Raw genomic sequence first — 23,143 nt, forward strand, 5'->3', positions numbered from 1 at the left:
GTGAATCCGATAAGTGGGCATTTACCACAAGGAAAGGGGGAATCTTCTTAAATATTCTACATTGAAATGCTATATTTAAGGCAATACATCTGTACAACAGACATTGGGCATCAAGTGTGTAACTTCAAAATTTATTCATTCAATGGAACAAAAGACTTTACTTACACAAACATTGAAGTATAGGTGATAACAGTGGAATGGTAAAACCGAACAATCTTTGAACAAAAATGTGCAAGGTGAAGAACTTGAACGGTTGATTGCTTTTCATTTTGATTGTGCAGTTAATGAAACAAGAACGGTGAAATATTTCATAATGTGATAACTTCAGAAGAAAATTAAGGTGATATGTGATATAACATAAGTAGCTGGTAGAAACAAATGAATAGAGCCATGGCTTTGTAAGAGAGACAGACAACGTTCAGCAGCTCCAGAGGCAAACAATCTTTAGTATGAAAAGCAGCGTAATTTTTCCTGCATGCTCTGCCATTTCTCAAAACAAAGTTCTTAGTGAACAAGTATTTGAACTGGCTTTTTATTTCATCTATGGCCTAGCACCATTTTTTGTTCTCATGTCATGATTTGTGTTGATGAAATCTTGTTTGTAACAAATAGAGTACTTTTATAAACATTATATACATTTTCCATACACAGAAGAAACGCTTCACACAAAGAAAATACTGATTTGTAGACAAATGCAATGGCTTTTGTCCATGTTGGAAGCCTGATTGGAAATTTCATGTACAACATGTAAGGTACTGTGTCTGTTCTTTTCTGATTCTATTAACTTTACTCTGAAGTTTAACGAAAACAAAAGCAAAGTCACATATTTCATCCCTACAACTGAGCACAAAGCAGCATAACACACAAGAAAAAACATGACTATAGAAATGGAGAATGCAGAGCACACTTCTGTCTGGAAGCACAAGCTGATTGTTTTTCTTTTGTTTGATTGTTCTGTACAAGTAACACACCCCCTACTTTTCAAAATGGGTTGTCCTGTTTTCATAGCAGCTGTACAGGAAAGATATACAACAGGACTAGTTCATTCTTAGAAGGGGAATAATAGACTACAAATATAATAAGATTTTCTGTATATACATTATTTTGTACATCTCTACATCTGTTTTCATGTTACAATATTCTCAACACAATGAAGAGCGCAGCTGTGACAAGCAGCAGTTCCGTTGACCTGAGATAGGAGGCGCTGCTTGCTGTTTGTCTCTCAAACACCGCATTTGTCTCGTTTGTGGGGACATCATAATTGCAGATGTGGCCTTCACAGCAACTGACACATTTCTGAAAAAGATAGAGGAATACATTCATAAACCATCTACATAGTGTTGAAAACTTGCCGCTTTTAAGCAGAAAAACTTTAGCAGTTGAACATTATATGACAGTTGAGTTGGGCGTATTGAAAAGTCAAACCAAAATGTCACATGGCATAATTATACTTTCATGACCAGCAGTTACATTTTGTAAATCGCATTGAATCGGGTCAAAGTACTTTTTCAGCAGTTTGGAGAAAGTAAATCAGCTACCTCCAGAACCTTAAGCCTACTTGATTCTTATTATTTCAGGTAATTTCAGTGCTTTTCTCTGGTATTTGGGGTTTCATCATAAAGCAAAGATTCTATCTTATATTTTATAAACTAAATGCCTGCATTTTTATGTGACTGAGAGAATAACACCTTACCTTGACTCCGGGTACGTCTGTGTCAGAACACCCCACGTTTTCCCCGCTACACTCGTCCACGGCGGCGCACTTCTTCCACACCTTGATACTCTGTCCGCCCTCGTTCATGTGATGTACCGTGTGGCAGTACCTCGTTCCTGCAATCAGCACAACAAAAAATGTTCAATATCATAACCTCATACAGTATCCGCATTATAACCTCACTCTCATGTTATTGTTTAGCAAAAATGTCCAGATATGCTTTCCCCATTGTGTCAAACATTGTCTAACTCAACTACAATACTACAAATAAAAAAACAAATATATGACAATGCAATGTATCTGGCTGAGTTTCCTGGGCCGGAAAACAAAAAAAACATCGCACAAAAACAAAGATGTATCTTCAACCATACATATGCTTGTATAAATCAAAATACATTGCAGCCTTGAGGCCATTTTGGACATGTTTATGTCTGTTAAAGTTGTAATAGTAAACCGAGTAGACATAACCTGGCATCCGGCAAATATCTCATGGCGCATTCCAAAAATCTTTTGGTCTAAAAGAATAACTGTATGTCATTTTGTCTCCGTTATTTCCACCTGACTGGGTTTGTGGCTTCCTGGTTTTACAGCTTAGCTGTATGGGGACTTCACCATGAGCTTCTGACAGAAAACAGATACAAAATGTATAAACCATGGGCGCAGAGAACACGTTTGTGTGACATCCCCTGGGTGTGACTACGATGTTCCCACACTTCAGATAACACAATCTTGAGACAAATATTCCCTGTTATATATAAACTTTGTCAAACTACACTTGTGCCTTGACTGTTGTCTGTCTAGCTCATGCCTGCACAGTTTGGTTCACAGCTTTGTGAAAATTCTCCAGGCAAATTATTTACTGGGACAAATGGGAATCCTAACAACTTGTTGAAGTCTTCATCAACTCACACCTCAACACATTGTACAAGATAAGACAGAACATCAACATTATCCATCCCTACACTTGAATGTATTTGAACTTGTTTTTCAAAGACATGCTGTGAAAACTGTCTGCAACTGCTAAGTTTTCCCAGTTTTCCTTTTTGAGTGGACTTAAGTAGATTTGAAGGTTGACTAGGTTGATGTTGGTGGATAACTGGATTTAATTTTGGGTACATTGTGATATTTTGTTGCTTAATTCATGTCAACTGACCGTGGCCACCTGAACTCATTTTCTTCACAACTAAAGCTGAACTAATTGAAGGTAAAAGGTTTTAAACTGGAGGGAGGGTCACATAGTTGCTCGTAAAAGTTCCATTTAAGCTCGTACATCAAAACATTCTTTGCTAACAAAAATCCTATTCATGATAATTAGTCAAGACATTACCCAACGGCTGTGTCTCGTAAATTCTGTAACTATGATTGCAAAGTGCAGGCGACAGGAAACTGACCTTCGGGACACCAGACATCGGGCGCCCATCTGTTGCAGTTGTAGTTATCGTCTGCGCCATCCACGCACGTCCAGCACTTCATACTGTCGGGATACGGTGTGCCTGGAACAAAACAACACAAAATTACAGTCCATATCAATATTGAATTATCATACGCCAGTTCCTTAGCTTGTTTTCTGATAAGGCTTGTGTCCCTGACTGCTTTGCTCACTTCTCGTAAATTTCATTTTGTATCATTATCAAACATGTACTCTCTCCACTTCTTGAAACTTGATTCTGATGAAGACTTTTGAATAAAAGGTCGAAACCGGTAAATCGTTGTGTCTCAGCCGTCATCCTTCTGATGCCCAATCGACCACTTCTTGAAACTTATTTCTTCCTCCTTACAATTTCCACTTAGTCTATGCTTTCACTGTTAACTACTGTAATATTACAATGACAGAATTATTGACAACGTTCCTTTTACATTAAAGGAGAACAACAATGCTACAAGTACTTACTGGATGGGTAGTCATACGCAGCGTGCCAGTCGAAAGTCTTCCCTCCCTGACAGCTGACCAGTGAAACCAGCCACAGCAGCAGCAGTGACACCATCTCCAGTTGACTCTCCATACTTCACTCTTCGCTCAGTCTCAGCTCTGTGTAGAAACACAATGTAAAGCTTGGTTTAAGATAAGATCAGTACAGTCACACTCCAGACAAACTTCACCCCTCCACTGTCATAGACTCGAGCTCTAATTGGCTCCTTAGCTGGGAGGGTTAGATACATATCATCTTGCCTATGGCAACGTTGACAAACAAATGAGTCTCTATGTCTCTGGGCATAAAACTGACTTTTCAACCTCGAATGGTATTTTGTTTCCATCACCTTAGGCTATTCTCTTTACAGCGATAGCTTAACTGAGCTTCTTTCCAAAAAGGCTAGCAAAACAGTACATGATATCTCCTCGGAAGCACTGGCTTAAGTTCTAGAAGGGATATGTTTTTCAATTACGTTAGCCACTTGCAAAGCTGGCGTAAAGATGCGATATTCAATATAAACATACATTACACAGGCTAGGCCGCGGTTTGACCTTCAGAGGACCCAGGTGTGTTATTCGTCCAAGTATCTTTTCATCAGTTTTACATTAACCAGTCCTTCTGCACAAAGGGTAACATGCACGCATACATAAACAAGGGGCAAGGCACGCCAGACCGTGCTGTTTACCTAGGGTCTGATACACGCAGGGATATCTTACTGTACGAAACGGGAGCGCTATACAAGGTCGTTCGTATAGTATAGCATGAAAACTACACTACCATAGCAGAAAGGGGGGGTTAAACACAGCTGTTCAATCTTACCCATGCATTCACAAAACACATGTTACGTTCATTCAGGTAATAACATACGTTCTATAAAATACAGTACCTAGCAACCAAAGATATTACACCTTAGATTCCTACCAATCTGTGTTACCTGTTTTGTGCTAGAAAAACAACAGCCCCCACTTGTTAAGCCTTGCGTGCCATTGATCAAACTCACCTAACCTGTCAACGACACAACCTGTGTGTACTTTGACCTTTAATACCCGGGTATGACGCAGTTGTAACTTATAGATTTTTTACTTGGACAAACACTCCCTCCGCCCCCTGTAGCTTTGCTATAGCAACACTGGAGGCTCTAAAACATGCTCATTATTACAGTCAATTAAATTACTGTTATTATTCAATCTTACCCTACCCTTATCACTCCAGTGTTACCCCAGAACAACTTGATCAAGTCAGTGCAAGTTACATATCACATGCCACGTTGTCTGGAAATGAAATGAGCTGGAATCAGTGTGGTTTCACCTTGTTAACTTTCAATGGGGCTGGCTTGCTCACTGCTCAGACCTACGCCAGGGGACACTCCAGAGTATAACGATCGCTAAACAAAAGCCTAACCGTAGAGTGGTCACCTATACCAGGTGTGTAACATACTATAGGCTGGTAACTAAATATGGGGCAATATGAGCTGGATCAAACAACTGTTTACACCTATTAGACATAGACATATTGATGTGGTTGGTAACTGAGCTAGAGTTAGGATGTGTTGAATAGTTCTGACAGGAAGTGATGTTATGCCACAAAACTTTCATAAACATGGAAGTATCACTTAAAGGTACAGTTTGAGACCCACAACAGGTATGAGGGGCAGGTGAGAGCGGAAATCCTGTGTCAGGTGTGTCACAATTATCTCAGGTGATCCTTTGTTTCGGGTGGCCCCAAAGACCCCACCGTTGGACCAACACAATAGAACAAAACTCTGGGAACCGTTCTAGTCAGGCGGCTTCTGAACCCTGTTCTGTTTTATTATTTTTTCTACCACTGATCTGTACAGGGGGAATAATGGCGGGGCATTACGGCAAAGTTCCTCTGTTGTTCCCTTGCCCTTGAGACACAAAAGAAGGTCTTCAGGAGGGCGGTACGAAGGATACAACGGTTTTAAGACATAGTTAGAAACACCTGTGTAACCAATCAAATTGCATCAAACGATTATCCAGTAATGTGTTATATCCTGCAATAACATTACATCTTCTTTAAGAAACTGATGTCTAAATCTCAAGTGATATGTTGCTAAGATTATGAGCTTATGGCCTTCTTCCGCCTTTCATCCTGCTTCTTCAACTGATTCTTTTGCGAAAATGGAATGTCTATAGTGCTATAAAATTCATTGTGTGGCTTTACTTCCCCCATAAATGTTCCAAAAAACAACATTTGTATTTACTCAACTGTGTAATCACAATTAGCTCATCAACTTTATACTACCACTCTGCCTGGATGGTTATGTACAATCCAGTTATCGATCAGTTGTAAAATACACATTTGAGACTTTGTTAGGAGAATGGTGTGTCCCTCTTTCTATGAATGAGTGAACTAATTTTGCCTAAGGTATCACATAAAAGTCAAGAGAGAAGATTTTTAAACACTGACCTTGCCATAGGGGAAACCAACAAGTTTGGCATATTTAAAGCCAAGGGAATGTAAAAAGAATGTAAAAAACTCTAGCTTCCAAAATTGACAAATGTTCTCATCAGGTACATGTAGTTCTGTATAAGCTCAGAGCCTTATGCCCAACGATTACCCTATAGCAAGATATTGTGGACTCAAAATTTTGATGCAAACATTGGCATGAAAATATTGTATTCACATTGACAAGGGGCTCTAGCTGTAAAAGTGTAGATTTTGAACATAGAGGCTTATATTGGTCATAGCTGACGACTACAGAAGAACAACAATATTTGTACGTCATGAGATTGTGAAGAACATTTGCAAGTACTGAGATGCCTCACACAGAATCAACGACATGCAAAAAATGTCCTGTGCCAAACATGTAACTGACAGGCCGCCAATATCCTGTCATATCAACAGTCCACCTTGACAAATAACTTTAACAAGTTTGTGATAACCTCTTGAAATGATCTGCTATAAACACAGGACAGTGATACGCACAGGAGAGCAAATTTGCTCAGCAACCGTCGAGTGGGGGTTCGTGCGGATTTGGGGGGTTAACGGCTGCCCCCATCATGTACTAGCGAAACTGTGAACACACGCTGTACACCTTTGGTCCTTGTAACAGAGCCTTATCTCATCAGCATACACTACAGTCCAACTGTGTATGATATCATCCCTGTAAAATATCCCATTCAAAATGACACTGTAAAGTCTGACACTCACCTAATAAGGACAGCTTCCTATAGTGTCACAGGACAACCGTAAGTCGACTGCTTATGTGGAAGGGCCCGTTAGAAATGCGCTGAATGCCTGACCAGTACTAAAATAAACTCAGACAAAGCCAGGGGGCTCGCAGACCCAAGAAAGAGGATGGTAAACATTGGACAAAGTAAGCAAACAAAGCCGGAGAAAATACCTGCCCGGGCTGTATAATGAAGAGGGCGGTAACCCTAGCCGTGTCAACGGCCACTCGCCTTCCCCGCCTCACCTGGCGGCGGGTATCAAAACATGGCGGATATCGGAAACGACCCACTCCAGTGTAACCGAGGCGGGGGCACCATTCAGTGGTGATTTGGGGGGATTGTTCCTACTGCACCTGTCCACCGCGTCCACACCTGTGCTACACAATGGCGCGACCCCTCCGGCCACCCAAGGAACGGTCCCTGGCCTTTGATCTCTTCAATTGAGGGACAATGGACGACATTTTCTCGCCATGTCGGACTTCCGCCCACGGTGATTGCGTACACGGTGTCGAGAGTGAAAACCGTGGCTGCTGGTTGGCTGGGCTGTTGAGACTTCGTGAACCAGAAAGCAGCTGTAATGAATCGGCATCTAAATGGTGGTGTACCGTGTGATCAAAGATGGCCGGCCACGCTCCTGATAGTTTTCTCCGCAGATCTAAACGTCATGTCACTATCACATAATAAAGCCACCGCCCAATGATCAAAGGACTAAAAAACAATACTGTGGCAACACCTTGGCTCTGGTAGCCTTATTGACCTTTAAAAGCCAAGGGCTATGAACTTAGAATACAGTCTGAAAACGTTTATGTTACAATGCAAACTGTTCCGTATTATTGCTTTGTGTAGATGTGTCACCAGAGCCATTGACCCCGTTCACACTCATTTTTTTCAATCGCGATTGAAGTATAATCGCGATTGTTCGATCCGATCGCGATTGAACGCAAAGAAATTTTTGCGTTCACACTGCTTTTCGCAAAGTGGATTAAAGTACGCCGTGATCCGATCGCGATTGAAGCACTATTGAAGCATGCTATCGGCGATCATCTGGTAAATGTTGTTGTTATTGTTGTTGTTGTCCTTGTTTTGTGTCTATTTTTCCGCTAGACATTGTCACTTGGTGCGGTAAATGTCCCTCTTTCGGTGACATTTCCCCAGTTTGGCCTGCACCTCCTCTCTCCCCCAGATTGCGATGAGGACCCTGGTCTCCTCATCGCGCCATCTGCCACCAGCTGAAGTTGCTGACGGAGTTTTATTCTTCTTCTTGGGCATTGTTGACGATGAAAAGTTGTTGTTGTTGTAAGAGAGCGATCTGACGTGCGGCTTGGGTTGTTTTCCCGCGCGATGCGAACTATGACCCCACGTACCCGCATGTATGACCTCCCACCCCCGGAACCAGCCGAAATCTCCGCCGATCGCGAAGGAATGAATCGTAGTTGCATTCACACTCAAAATTTGACAGGATTGGATTGGATCCGATCGCGATTAATCCAATCAAACTACCTCCGGAGGTAGTTACAATCCAATCGCGATTGGATCGTTTTGGATCGTTCCAATCGCGATTGGGAGCGTTCACACTGAAAAAATCAATCGCGATCGGATCGATTCAATCGCGATTATACTTCAATCGCGATTGAAAAAAATGAGTGTAAGGGGCATTACCATACATGGGGTACACACCCAGTAATTGACCTCAGCTCTATGAAAAGCATAACCCATGAAAGAACATGCAGAATGACATTCCCCGCGCCATTCTACTTTCCATGGAAGCAGAACTATGGCCATAGCAGTTTGGTGTGTCTACCAACCAGGTGTGACATTAGGAAAAGGTGTGGAAATGCCTGTATTCGTCATACAAAGCCAAATACAGTATTTGAAGTATGTCTGGGATACGGGTAACCTCTAGACTTCGTTCTATGCAGCTAAAAACTGTTGTTTGAACTTGGACATCAAAAACCTGACACCGATATCAGTACAATGAGTAACAACTTTGTACTTCTTACCTTGAAACGGCTGGAGATGACTTAAATGCTCTAATCCCAAGGCTCTATCACATCAAATAATCTAGATACACTTGGCTGATAATGATCATCAAGGACAAAAAATGGCTTACAACAGCTTTAGCCCGATCAATGAAAATGGCTCCTTAACAGCACTTGAGAAATCAGAGACATTTTACATCCATTAACCAGTCAAGGTTGGTAAATCCAACGTATCAATTTCTACTGAAAGTCCACAATGCGGCAAGTGCTCTTGAAATCCAGTAGCCCGTAAAATCTGGCCAAACTCAGGGCCTGGGCTACAACAACATTAGACAAGCCAGCTCGCCATTGTAACAACAGTCCGTGCCATTGTAGCCAAGAGAACGTAACCTTAAACAAACTGACGGAGCCCCGGACTGGCAGAGGCATCTTGGAAATTTTAACTGGGATTAGGCGAAGACGTCAAGGCCGAACACCTCTGGCTGAACACAATGGTTCTCTGACATATTCCATACGAAAAACCTCTGATTCCCTAAAATCAATCATATATTCACTAAGCTATAGAGAGAATGATTTTCCAGTACTAGATCTAACTTACTGATTTTGTGATGGTTTGGAACCAATGTAGCTTCAGACTTACCAGATCTATGAATTGTTCCTATGACTTGCTGAGACTGAAAAGACAAGTGAAAATCCCCAGGCCACTGCTGACGAGGCAGGAAACACCCACACCCTAGACCGTGTTTCCCTCCAACTGAGCTATGCTACCGTTACCGGTAGTCTGAGTCATTGTATGAACCTGTCCTCATACCCAGAGGGTTTGGCCAAACTTGTACTTTGAAACCCTGCTCTTGGCCATGTTCCCACCCTGGGCAAAACTTGGTGGAAGAGAGCCAAGTTTAGTAACTAGGACATCTAATCCTGGTCTGAAGGAAGAATTTGGGTGGCTGTAACTTAAACCAACTGCTGTGGGTATTACCTACTCGTCTGATGACACATTCAGAAGTTCAAGCAACAAGTCAATGGTCCAGATGTAACATTTGTTCTAGTGGTGCCCCCTGATGAATCCTGTGAGCACTGCAGCGTAGGAAACGTGACTGTTCAGTGAGTGAAAAATAAGCTGTAATTGACTAGTAGGCAAGTTGATTTCATTGGGGTCAACTGTAAATGTACATGTATGAAATTTACATGTAATTATGATCTTATATTGTTCTGATATGCCCACACCAGTTTTCGCCAATTGTCTCAATCTTCAGAGACAATCAGGTTTGATAATGTACAAAAAAGAAGGTATGAAATGCATTTTGTAACCCTCATCTATCTTATGAGAGAACTTTAGTACAATCATTTAGATTACAAGATTGGTGTCCAGTTGGGGGTCTTACATTTGTCAAAGTGTCTCAGGAAAAAAATCACCAAACTGACCTACCATATAAACACATTAACGCCAAAGCAGTAATCAATTTTTACATAAGTTTAACCCCATGAACACAATGACCGTTATGTGGAATGTCATTACTCACGAGAAATGTCACAAGCACATGCCGCTTCTAAGGGGCAACCGCCACTCAAACACCTATAAACTTCACTTAATGTGTTTTTGTTCAGTGCATTCAAACTTTCAATATGGGTCAAGTGCATGGGGGACAATCTGGTTGAATGGTTATCGCAGTAGGGGGGATATAAGCAAGTGTTTGTGAAACTTGATTGATTTGAGTTCAACTATAGGGGTCAAATGTTTCCAAGGTAAAGAAATCATGTGTCAAGGCGTAGTTTGGTATCACTAGTGACTGATGTGGCTCTGTGGGGAGCAAAATCTATTGCTGCCGAACTTCCTTCCAGCTGTTGAAAACGTCAAGAAATTATTGATTTTTTTCTAGACACAGATGGAGCTTTCTGCCTTTGTCTAGACAGCCCAATGCACTTTAACATATATGAAAAAAATTTAATTTGACCAACTCATGTATAACTGAGACATTTTTTTCTGCATTTCTGTCTTAGTAAAATGTATGAAAGGCTCCACGGACATTCCTAAAGGGGTTGCGTGTGTTGGCTGAAACATAATTTGTTGCTATCTACAGTAATTACACAAATCAGGTAAACTGTTGGGACTGTCTCACACACAAAACAGAGTCTCTAAACCTGGCTTGCATGTCTATTTCCAGGTGTGTGATTGCCCTATATTCCAAAAGCCCAATGTTCAATTGCTGTGTTATGTCGTCCAGGTGACATACAACTGTCATTTTGAATGCCAGATTTCGTTAGATTAAACATATCTTATCCTTGAGAGTAGAAGCACAGTGGGAGAGAGTGTACAGTCCTCTGATGAAGCCGGCATCAATAATAGAAAAATCCTTGTGGTTCGGATCCTCAAGCCACCACAAATGAACTATAAACCATGCTTTTGTGAATGGTAGGCCACCGGACATTCTTTATTATGAGACAAAACCAAGGAAGAAGATTATCTTGTTGACGCATACGCAACAATCATTGAACCACGTTCCACATCGATGGCTTTGAATCTAGATTTGGATTACTGTCAATGTTTGTAGGGACTGCCTGACGGAAGTGGGACAATGACATGACCTATCACCTGAGGCCACGATTATGCATTCCAGCCCAAAAAGCCCAAAATGTTAATTTGGTTGATTATACGATAACATTCAAACAATGGGACTGGCAAGAAATGCAACTCGTCCTCAGTGAACTAAGACACGGCCAATTTTCTCACAAGGTTTGCAGGAGTTCGACTATGTGTTTGTATGAGGATTTGCGAATCATGATTCACCCAGACACAGGATTGATCGTGATTTGGTAAAATCGGGATAATATGAATCCCACTCGAAGTCGGATTTGGAACGTTCATACCAGGTTTCGCAAATCAGGAATTTCAGAATCAATCCCGTGCCTGGGTAAATCCTGATTTGCAACAGGGTCTTAGGCACATGTATGATACTCCATCCTGGAGTAGACCAGTGGTCAATTGTCAAGTGAGTCACGTGAGTGAAGTAAAAATCATAACTCTTTCCAAAACTGTCCACTTTGATTTCAAAATATTTCCAATTTTGTCTCTTTACTATTTTCTCAATATCAGGTGCCACTTGCCATTCTGTTGCCCACAGCAGATAACCTGGGAATAGTGGAATGCTCGAAAGAAAGAAGAAGATTCCCAAAATAAAGGAGTAGTATGTAAGGATTACCATTACCACCTGTTCTAGGCACAAAAGTCTGTACAACCCCTAATTTACCATGGACCGTGTACATCTTTCTAATCACATTACTTCTGCTTTCTCGACCCTTTTGATGCACAAGCAGGTAAAATAAGTGGATTATTTGAACCACGGGAGGTTTCGCTATCACACTAATTGCATTTTCTTTCCTTATGATTATAGGATCAAACTTGTCATTTTCTCTTTATGTTGCTCTACTTTTCAAATTGCACCAAATGTAAACGGACAGGTAAAATTGTTGAACATCTTCCACATTGAGTTTGCGAATGGGGTATATCATTCTTAGTATGATACACAGTACTATGAAATATAAAGGGAAACACAATCAGTATTCTTCAGACAAGATTTTCTTGACAAACTATGCACAAACTGAAAGGTTGTAACTCAGAAAAGAAGATACCAGAAAATGTTCTAGTCTAAAAAATTAATACATTTTAGCAACCTCCCTACAATTAATAATGGTACAGGCCTAATCCAGGGATCAATGGAGACCCCTGTAGTCACTTTTTTTGATTGACAGATGCTGAATTCCAGACCCCGATTTTCGGCTGTTACAGCCAAAGGCTAAAACTGACCACCTTTGAAACAGGAACACTAAGTAACACTTTAAAAAGTATTTCAATTATTTTGATTCTGGTAAGATAATTTCCAAAGCAAACATTTTAGTCCTCTTTAGACTAAGCTGAAATGTGATGCTAGTTAAAGTAGTTTATCTTGAAAGTTGGTGAGATAAATATAATGGCTATATCACTACTACTACTTTGTTTACATCATTGTTTCCAGCCAGTTTGGCACCATCTTGAGCATTTTATCCATCTTGCATGGATGACCAAATACAACAAGGCAATTTTCTTGGTTACAAAACAACCTGGGAACTCTCTAAACAGGAAAGATGGGATTTGACTGTTCAAGCATCTTCACCTACATGTATACACAGTCTCTCCAAACATGGTATCAAAATCAGATTTTGTCACAACAGTTTACAGAAGTTTTCCTCTTGTACTGGTCTTAGCTGTTTCCTGTTAGTCTTTGGGTTTCAAAGCTGTTTTTCTTGCCATAATGGGATTCATCTACTGGCTATTTAACCTGATGCATTAATGGCTAAACTGAAAATAAATCCGAATCCCACTCGCATGTCTACAAGCCCAGTTGCAAATTATGTGTGTTATCATGAATAAGAGCATGAACAAACATAAAAAAACAACTACACAACTCATTTTCCATGTGACACAGAAGCTAACACCATAGTATACTACAAATTGAACTAAACTGTTAAGTACTTACATTCAGTGTTGAGAGATTCCAGTTCAGCTTGCTTGTAGTTCCTTGTGTTCACCCCTCTCGTACTGTCTCACGAGTATCTAGGGTCTGCGGCACACTTCTTCCTTTATATACCCAGTCCTTCAGGAGCTGCTAACAAAATGGCAAAACAAACACTCAGTTGTCTTGATCATAAAACCAACAGTAAGGCTGGCATCAAAGAGCTTCCAGGTAGAACTTGTGCCAACAAGAAAAGAATGGTCTCTGCCTTTGCGTTGTTGTTGTCCTCTGGCAGAAGCACTGGCCCTGTGTGTGTATTTCACTTGCCAGACTACAACTGGTTGTTCACAGCTTTATCAGTCTAATTATGATTTCACAAGTGGATCCAACCAATCTGATGGGTCCATTCAAAACCCCTGGCCAATCAGAACCGGTCCTGCAACTTCTGGGAGTGGCCAGCCCTTTGAAGTGGAGCCAGCTACTTTTCACACAATGGGGGAGAATAATGCCTCCACTTTTATGCTAATGAGAGGATGCTTTGATCTTGTATGAAATTGATTGTGTCTGAAAACATCAAAGGGCTGGAAGACAGATTTTTAACAGGTGACAGACATATATCAACCTGTCAAGCAGTCTGGTGCAAGAGATCAAGCAAAATCTTGAGGATAATCCATTGTACATGTAGCTGGCCTGATGGTTTCTATCCTAATCCCAAGGACATTATGTAATGTCCTTGCTAATCCATTTCAGTTCATTTCATTTCAGTTCATTTAACTCCAGAACAGTTCACCGATTACGATTCTGAAGATGTGTATTGAATAGATTTATGACTATTTCACTAGTTGATTTTTAATTGCTACCGTTGGAAAAAATGGCTGTCAATTGAGCCATAAAGAAGATATCATGGGAGCATGACTTGTGCATTCATCCATATTGTAAGAAACATTAAATCTGATGAATGCATAAGAAACATTAAATTTTCATAGCCTAAGGATTTAGCTCCCAACCTAAGTGTGCACCTAGATCAAGGACATTATATATGATGTCCTTGCCTAGATCATGCTGTCCAGAGACTTATAGAAGGAACAGTTCAAAGAAATAGTCGTTTCTTAGCAGTTCTAAATTTTAAACAAATTCTCATATTTATATTTGTTAACTTATATTTGTTGACTTCACCAACCATCATACACAACTTGGAATACACAATTTCTCACTGTGCCAATGATCATAAGATAAACACCAGTAGGAGTAATACATATGTATGTCTCAGTATCACAAAGGAGGCAAGAACAACAGATTAGAGTGCATATTTCTCATACCCCTGAAGTTGTGGAAATACTGGGATGGTGCCATTAGAAAAGAACAACAAACAGGTTTGTTATTTACAGTACAGCTTGCCAATCTGCGATTCTACGTCTGTCTCTAGAGGTGCATGCTTTTTGGGACAGACGTCACAAAAGACCAACACAATAAAAAGACTGATTCATCATACTTTAGAGATTATGAAAATATCCAAGTTACGGCTTGTTAGGAAGAGTACTCTCCAAGCAGAGGTTAGTGGAGAAGATTGTGATCTTTTTATCCTCTGCCCAATTTTTTGTTGGCAATAAACGGGGCAGAGGATCACAATCTTCTCCACTAACCTCTGCTTGGAGAGCAAGGAAGAGGACATAAGCTGGAAAAGAATGGATACCAAGCAAGATGTGAGAAATGTCATCTAACTAAAAGTTTTTTCCGCAGTGTCTTAGATTCACGGTTATAACAATTTTGTAGTATAGTAGTGATACACTGGAAATGAATATTCAAAGTGACACTGCGAAAATAAAACCACTGCGAAAGTTTCAAGACATACAGTAAAAATCAATTTGAAGGCAAGCAGTGCCAAGAAAGCATGTAATTGAATACCAGGGTGATTCCAGTAGTTGAAAGAAGAGAGAAATGTTGTCAGAAGTGATGAGAATCTAAGATTTCAATCTAGAGACAGCAGGTAGCCATTGGGAAATGATCCCAGAGGTGGGAGTCACACTGTGGCTGCTTTGAAGGGACAAACAAGCATGAAATTGAGATCAAAAAGGTGATCTGAAAGCTGATGTGAATCCAACCCAATTGTTTAGGAAAGCATTGATAGAGATATCATTACAAAACTTCTTCAACTCAGTAAACAGTAATAGAGGAGGATATTGATTGACTGATAACGGAGATTGTCAATTAATACTAAAGCTTTTCTTATACAATGATACAATGAACCAGTAGTTCAAGATGCTTAGAAACACCACGTAAGATTTTAATCATGTGCACAGCACAAAATCTTTAAAATTCATCAATTGAAGAGAAAGACATCTTGCCATCCTCTACAATCTTTTTCAGTGCTACTATTTTTTCTCTGTTTTTACACATGATTTTCTACAGCAGTACGTTGGGAGACAGTACAAATTACAATGAGGAATGAGGAATTTCATGCCCTCACTTTTCCTCAAGATGAGCACATGTTGTTTTGCAACCAGCTTGGCAAAAGATTTTTTTGCAAAAATTCCTCCATCGATGCCTGCTCCTCACAAACACAGTGAAGTGCGTAATTTGATGAGTGCTACATGGAGATTATAGGGGATGATCCCCTGTTGCTACATTGATGGGGATCAGATAGTTTCAACCAGATTAAACAGTTGGAAGCCATTCAGAGACCATCAAAGAAACATCCATCTTCTTCTGAGGCTGCAATGTCAGCTGCTATTGGGATTTGCACCACAGGAACCATATGGGAGTCAGGCCATCAGACACAAGTGCTAAGTTTTCCAGTCTGGTGCTATTGCAATGTCATCACAACATCAGGATTCCAAAATCACAGATGGAAAGAAGAGATCTGGTGTAAGAATTTGACCCGTTTGTGCCCTTTTCAAATATTCTACAGAAAAGATGGCTATGGAAAAATAGCTACAATATCTGAGTCTCATCAGTATGGTGCATCTTCTTTGTTTGCTTGGAGATTAGAAAGGTGTATACCATGGCCTCTTGAAGATGCTGTTTTATTAGACTAGGGCTTTCTTTTCATGGTCTGAGGGGTTCGTAGTTAAAGATAAGACCTGCTGTTGTTTTATTACAAGACTTTGCCCTTTCTCAACAGTAAAATTATGAGTAGAGCAGAGTCAGGCCTGTACAGATACTCTGCAAGCAGAGGCTACGCTCCGGCATGTTTCTGACGTCTTTCTAGGCATTTTTTCGGGCTTATTATTTTGTCAGGTCTTCATTTTATGTGCCAGTTCGACAAGTACTACTAGTTCAAGTAGACAAAAATGCCTTGAAAGACAAGCCGGAGCCCAACCTTTACTTGGAGAGTAGAAATAGTCTTCCGCCAGGTAGGAGTCAACTTATCTAATGAATTTGGAATTTACATGTATTTCAATTCTTCCACTGTATATATCATTATATGGATTCAAAACTCTGACAGTGCAACGACATGTATACTCTCAAAGTAGAGGTTTGGCTCTGGCGTTTTTGTTGGGGTGTCTATTTTGTCCCATTTTCTTCATATTGCTAGCTTGGCGACATGAAGAAAATGGGACAAAATAGACACCCCAACAAAAATGCCTAAAAACATGTCAAAACCCAGCCGGGGCCGAACCTCTGCTTGGAGAGTAGGACATGTACATGTATTCCTGACAAGCTGCGGCTCTGTATGAGCCCATCATCCAGGACATGTGTGTATCAAGACCTCCTGCTGATGCCTCCTGCCAACAGAGGAAGTTCAGCATGTGGCCATTAGCCCCTCATGGTCAAGATAACAGATTTGAGATAAGACCTCAAGATCCCTCCAATCAAACCATATGTGTCAACACTGCAACACAGCAGACTTATGAACTTGTTCTGGGACTACACTATAGTGTGCATTTTTAAGAAATATCAGCAAGGTATTTTTCTCTAATAGCTTTGATTCATCTCCATATAAGCAAGCCTTTTCCCAGTATCCCAAGAAGAATACATATACAAGTAGTGCATCTCAAACAACTTTCAAAATTTTGGGTCACAGCAACTGGTCCATCTAAGAACATTATGTTGTCCCAGGTCCAATCGTGCTTGAAGCATTTGCTAGGGAAGACCGAGGAGGCTCACAATTTTAAACCTCCTTGGGAAGCAGCAAACTATCAAACTATTCCCCGGAACAGCTAACCTAGGTGCCAGTGACAGCCAGTCTACAAACTTACACCCAAGTTTACAAGCTGCATGATCAGCTAATACTAATTCAATGGAGGAAAACTGCTTGGTACCAGTAGCTTGATCTCCAAGAAGGTCTATAGGTTGCATCAAGACCGTATCAAACTGGCAGAGGAAGTACGTTTTGCAACCCAAGGACCTTGGATTGCATTACAAGCTCCTTCTTCCAGTTGGATATGGTCTTTGCAATCCATTGGGTCTGGTTGGAGACTACTAGTAGCTTTCATTACTCTCCAAGCAGAGGTTTGCCTCTGACTTGTTTTTCACATCTTTTTAGGCGTTTTTGTCAGGCTTCCTGTTTTGTCCCGTTTTCTTTATGTCGCAAAGCTAGCCGAACCTCTGCTTGGAAAGTAGTTTTCCATGTTTTCCTCCGAGTGCCAATGTCTGGTGCCCAGATTATACACCTCCAGCCAAAGGAATGGCGCTAAGGTCTGAACAAAAATTCCAAGACTGTGGCCTTTCAAAGCTATGCCGAAGACTGACCTATTGTTTGCTACAGTCCGTTAAAACTTAAATAAACCCAATACTTTCAAGCTATCAAAGAGTTGTGCCAGGCAGGGAACTTGACTGTGAAGTACCATGTTTTTGTGTTCAAATAGACCGAAAATATGCACTCCTTCAGAGGACATATTACACTCATAATGATGTAACTTTGTAAGTAAAAATCACTTACAACGATATAAACTAGATGGATATTGAAATAAGAGATTAAAACAAGAGGAAACTAAGATTAAGGAAAGGCTACCTTACCTGCGATCTACCTTCCCCCTTCTTGGAATGAAAACAAGTGCTCTTACACCAGGCCTTGTATGTTGTTGGGATATACCAAATTTTAGGGAGGTAGTTTGCTACAGCAGTATGTTGCTAAGCAGATACACCAAGTACTAAAATTAACTGGGTGCTTGAAAAGATGAGAAAAGAGTGGTAAGGTGAAACAGAAAACTAACAAGATGTAAATTTATGGTGGAGTTGTTTGAAGGAGGAAAGAGAAAATGTGATATACAGGTGTATTTACCTGTGGAGAATGTGGTAGAGCCCCCCCGCCAGTAGCCGACAACAAGGGTCCTTTTCCGTTATCACAGCTGGGTGCTGAGGGTCACAATGGACAGTTCTGCCGTGTAATCTTTCACGTGGAACCTTCGGTGAATGCCCTCTCTGGCGCGGGAAATCCGATCACCTTTTGTCTTTGCGGGTGCTTCTGACAGAGGAATGCTGGGACAAGTGGGCTCGGCTCCTGAAAAGAAAAATATTGACTTATGGTCGAGTGGTGAAGGGAAACCGCTACATGAGTGCACCAGCCAACCCGTGGCATCTGACATTTCCGAAAACTCTTTCCCCATTCAAGGAATATACCAGATTATCCAGAGCTTGATGAGGGGATAAGAGCATTTCATCTTAATCCCTCCAAACACCTTTAAACAAAAGTAAAAGGTTTCATTGCACACATTGATTAATCCAATATTCTAAACAAAGCAAGTCCAACAACTGGAGAAGAAAGAAGTCAGTTTTGTTTTTCTAAACATCTACAGACAAATCAAGGCAACACCATCCACTTTATAAAGCATGAAGGATGCTTCTTCCAGGATGTAGGAAAGATAAAAATCTTCTTGATTTTGACTTGGAGACAACAGGCGTCGCTAGTTCCTGTACTCTCACAGGTGGATAGCCTCTTCCAGGCGACACGACTGGTCATCTGTGGAGTCGTGTTTTGATACTCGTCATGGAAACCAGCCCAAACTTGTCATAATAGTACATCTGTAGGACTTGCTGTAACACCTGGTTCACACGGAAAATTCCAAGAATACTGATCAGACATATTGCTTGAATATCACATTGTGAAGACACTTTTCTTTTTTTCCAAAGTAACAAATGGCTAAAGACAATGCAATCCCTTATCACCAGTTAGCTTATTTTGAAGAAAAAAATCTTGTTTATTTATCTATTTGCGCAAAAACTGGGAAGCAATTTGTGCAAAAAACAAAGTGCAAGAGTCACATAAGCCTAAAAAGCTTATGAAAGACAAACAAATCATTTGCTTAATAAAAGTTATATCAATAAATATGACCACAGAAGAAGAAAACGCACATGGTTTTCTGCACCAGTGCTCGTATTGGTGACATCTAATAGTTTATCTTTGGACCCCAGTATAAGGCATGTCGATCGTAGCAAAAACTATCCCAACCTGGCTTTAGCATAATCCGATTTCCTTGGAAAGATAACAGTGCCTTATGCCTTGTGAGTTGGTGTCAAGCCCCGGAAACCTATTCTTTCTACAGCACTATCAACAAAGGATTAAGGCGGCTGATGCCTGATGATATGTAGAAGTACAGAAACAACGCGTAACCGCGTACTGTTGATATGTGATATAGCTGTTGAGGGAATATTTTGTTCATTGGGGAGGGTGTGGTGTTATATTTCTGTAAAAAGAAATACTGGATTTTCAGGAACAAAAGCAAAGATGATACGTCTAGAAAAGCAGAGCTGAGAAAGCTTCTATCCTTTGAAAACACTCAGGCTTTATTCCAGTTGAAAGGGAAGATATCCGATACTGGCACTGGTATGAATTAGATCTTAGATAAATGAATGACAAATTGAACAGGAAAGCATTGCAGAAAACTGAACCCTTGTCTATTTACAAGAGAAAACTAATGAAATCCTGACTGCTGTGAGTTTAGAAAAGACCTTGTCTACTCAAATCCGTGTATAAGCTGTTCAGTGTTGTCCACAGTGACAGAATATGTAGTTGACTTTGTCCTCAAAGGATTCTTTCTATGTCATTTTGTGTTCTTGTAGTCCAGAAGAAACTCTTTGTTACACTAGAGAGGCGGTGTACAAAAACTGTAGCTTGCATGAACAAGTCAAGGTCTTTAAAGAGTGCCTGTCCATGGTGCTGACATAGCCTTCTTTACTCTCACTACTGCCACCAACAACCAACTGTTCTCTCCAAATCATCCATGCAAGGTCAACTCACTGATACGCCAACGATAACCGCACAACTGCTGACAAACGTGTCTAGAAAAGATTGTGTTTAAGGCTTGTTTGACTCGTTGTCCTTCGCTCGGAGGATGGACATGAGTTTGCTTCGGTGAGGACATGTCATCAAGCAAAGTGTGAACCATTTGCAGCCGGGAACGGCAAGATAGAGTCCTTGAAGTCTTGAGTTTGCTCTTCGGTTGACCTGTCTATTTGTTTACTTGTAAACACACGTATGTTTGACTTTGTATTTGCCCCTGAAAAACGATTACGTTACCAAAAGGTTAAGAATTTTCACAGAGGATGATTGAGATTTTGAACACAATCTTACATTTTCTAACTTGACAAACTTGTTTCTTTGGCGATAGAATATTTTCCAAACAAAAACAATTTCCAAACAAAAACCAGTGCTCAAAGCTAGCTCACACAAAGCATTTTCCAGTACTTGACAATATAAGTATAAGAACACAAGACTAATGTGTTGTCCCAAGGTATCTGTCAGGGTTGATATGGCTAATCTACCCTGTGTACACAACAGCAGAGCATTGAAGGTCTCCAAATAACGATGATTCACGCTACGGGCAAATAATAAATGCTTGCACATTGAAAAAGTGGCAATAACAACCTGTGCCAGGACTCTATTGTACCATGGCAAGCAGTTAACTCCATGTATCAAATTGAATTTTGAAACGATTCGAGAAGAAATTCTATAATTTACAGTATCTGTAAATTGAGGTATGAATGTAGGTTTTTGTGTTATGGTAATCACCAAGATTTGTCAGTGGCATAACCTTAATGCAAAACAAAGATAGACAAGCATGCACTTGACAGAAAAACGACCGTTTGGAAGAAGACTACACAAGAATACACGAGGGAGTCTTTGGAGGATGCATCATGATATAAACATTACCAGACTTCTTACTTTGCTTCAAAATGCTTCAAGTTTTCCTAGCCTATGAAGTATGTGAAAGAACAGGTAATCAGGTGTTATGCTTCTCGTCTATCACTGCTCGGTGGTCTAAGAACAGCCCGGTTGAAAACTCTCCTTTCATTGCTGCTGACCCACAGCGGCTAGGGCAAACAGGAGCCTGTCCCATTAACCCCTGCGGAACCACAGCTCAGCTAAGCCTCTACACCAGGCCCTGCCCTGCGGAACCACAGCTCGGCTTAGCCTCTACACCAGGCCCTGCCCTGCGGAACCACAGCTCGGCTTAGCCTCTACACCAGGCTCTGGGCAGTCTTCTAACTTAAAACCAAGCACACTTATCAAGAAGAGTACAGGTGACCTGGCGAGCTTGGCCAAAAAAATATGAGCCGTCACGAAGTCATATTGCACTACCACTACATGTAGCTACTTGAAGAAGCATCATGCTTCACCTCAATTGCTTTACCCTTCTTACTTCTATTACTAACTTTGAAGTACAGCCTTGCGAAGCAAACTTAGTATAATGCAAATTTCTGAGGCTTCTGTATCTGTATATAATTAGCCAGTATAACTGCCCTTCGGCGTTTTCAGTAATAGTCTGGACATTCTTCTTCTGTCTTGGAGTGGCCGTTATCTACTGTAGTCCTGTTTTCAGTTTGGTGACATAAGCTCCCAAGACTGTTGTTCATGCAGAATCTGGCAGCTTGGTTCTGCGCCCACTGGGATCTATCATTGTCTTTCTTTTTTTTCTTTGTTTACGGAATCATGGATTCTATATGGTTGCAGCATGATCAAGGTTTGGTCGTGAATGCAAGGGTATGAGTGTAGCCTGTAATCTGATCCCCTGTACATGATGTCATACAGACCCTTAAACCTACCTGCTGTAGCTGTTGACCTCCAGTTGACCTTCACACTATCTCTACTCCATCACCTACCTACCGCTGCTTAATTGCTGCTACATATACAAAAACAGGGCAGACATCTATTACACACACTTATGCAACAAAGGAGCCACTCTTGTTGACTGGCTTTCCTTTCTAACAGACATTATTGTACACCGCCTTTACAATGAAGTGCTCCTAAACACCCTCTGAACAAATTACCCAAAGCAGGTGCAGCTCTTTATTCGACTGACGGGTCCAAATGAGGAGCGGAAGAAAGACCCATTCCTACAAAAACGCAGCTACTTAAAGACAAGAATGTTATCGGAAGGTTCACAGCAATTATGTCCTTCTAAATGACTCCGGAAAGAGGAGGTTCAGATAGAAAGGCTGTCCATAACTTTTTACTCTGACAATCGCCATGGCAAATGTCATGCTAATGATGATGGATGCCCTGTTTTTTCTACTCAGCACTTGGTCGCCTTTTGTTTCGCCAACAGGCCACTTTTTCCCACTCATCATCAATCTTGACCCTGGGTTGTTCGGTGTACACACATATTGTGGGTGTTAGTGAGAAGTTTACCGTAGCGCGCCCGGTATGCGATGCGATCAATACAGCGGTGACACGGCGTCGAGATTGGAACTCGTTCCTTGATAACGTTAGGTATCCGGGGATGTGTTTGTCAGGTCATATCTCTGACTCCGTGTTCAAACAAATGTGACCACAAGAATAGAGGCCTGATGCGGGCAAACTTCTGTGTGAAAGGGCAAGCACGCGGGAACCTATTCCCCTTGTCATTCGACGACAACCGGTATAAAAAGCTGAGAGTTTAGTTCCTCTTGCTATGCCAGCTTTAAGTACACA

The 23,143-nt window shown here is 40.9% G+C and overlaps 1 protein-coding gene across 7 annotated transcripts in view; it reads right to left on the bottom strand.

Annotated features, from left to right (window-relative positions):
• Positions 1-110: 110 nt before the first annotated feature.
• The window catches only part of LOC136447291 (ly6/PLAUR domain-containing protein 6-like), a 29,847-nt gene continuing 6,814 nt past the window's right edge, over positions 111-23,143 (bottom strand). For 3 of the 7 annotated variants that reach the window (XM_066446029.1, XM_066446033.1, XM_066446031.1), the window contains 6 exons: positions 18,515-18,733; positions 13,315-13,443; positions 3,606-3,743; positions 3,106-3,207; positions 1,694-1,830; positions 111-1,296 (listed from right to left, as the gene is read on the bottom strand). In XM_066446029.1, coding sequence (XP_066302126.1) covers positions 1,132-1,296; positions 1,694-1,830; positions 3,106-3,207; positions 3,606-3,717 — 516 coding nt within the window. In that variant the 5' untranslated portion in view covers positions 3,718-3,743; positions 13,315-13,443; positions 18,515-18,733 and the 3' untranslated portion in view covers positions 111-1,131. Of the gene's footprint in view, positions 1,297-1,693; positions 1,831-3,105; positions 3,208-3,605; positions 3,744-4,561; positions 4,694-6,801; positions 6,926-6,994; positions 7,265-13,314; positions 13,444-18,514; positions 18,734-23,143 lie in introns of those variants that run through there. The other 4 variants (XM_066446030.1, XM_066446035.1, XM_066446036.1 and 1 more) reach the window with 4 other exon arrangements.

This window comes from Branchiostoma lanceolatum, chromosome 13 (assembly GCF_035083965.1).
Source record: "Branchiostoma lanceolatum isolate klBraLanc5 chromosome 13, klBraLanc5.hap2, whole genome shotgun sequence".
Lineage (NCBI taxonomy): Eukaryota > Metazoa > Chordata > Leptocardii > Amphioxiformes > Branchiostomatidae > Branchiostoma > Branchiostoma lanceolatum.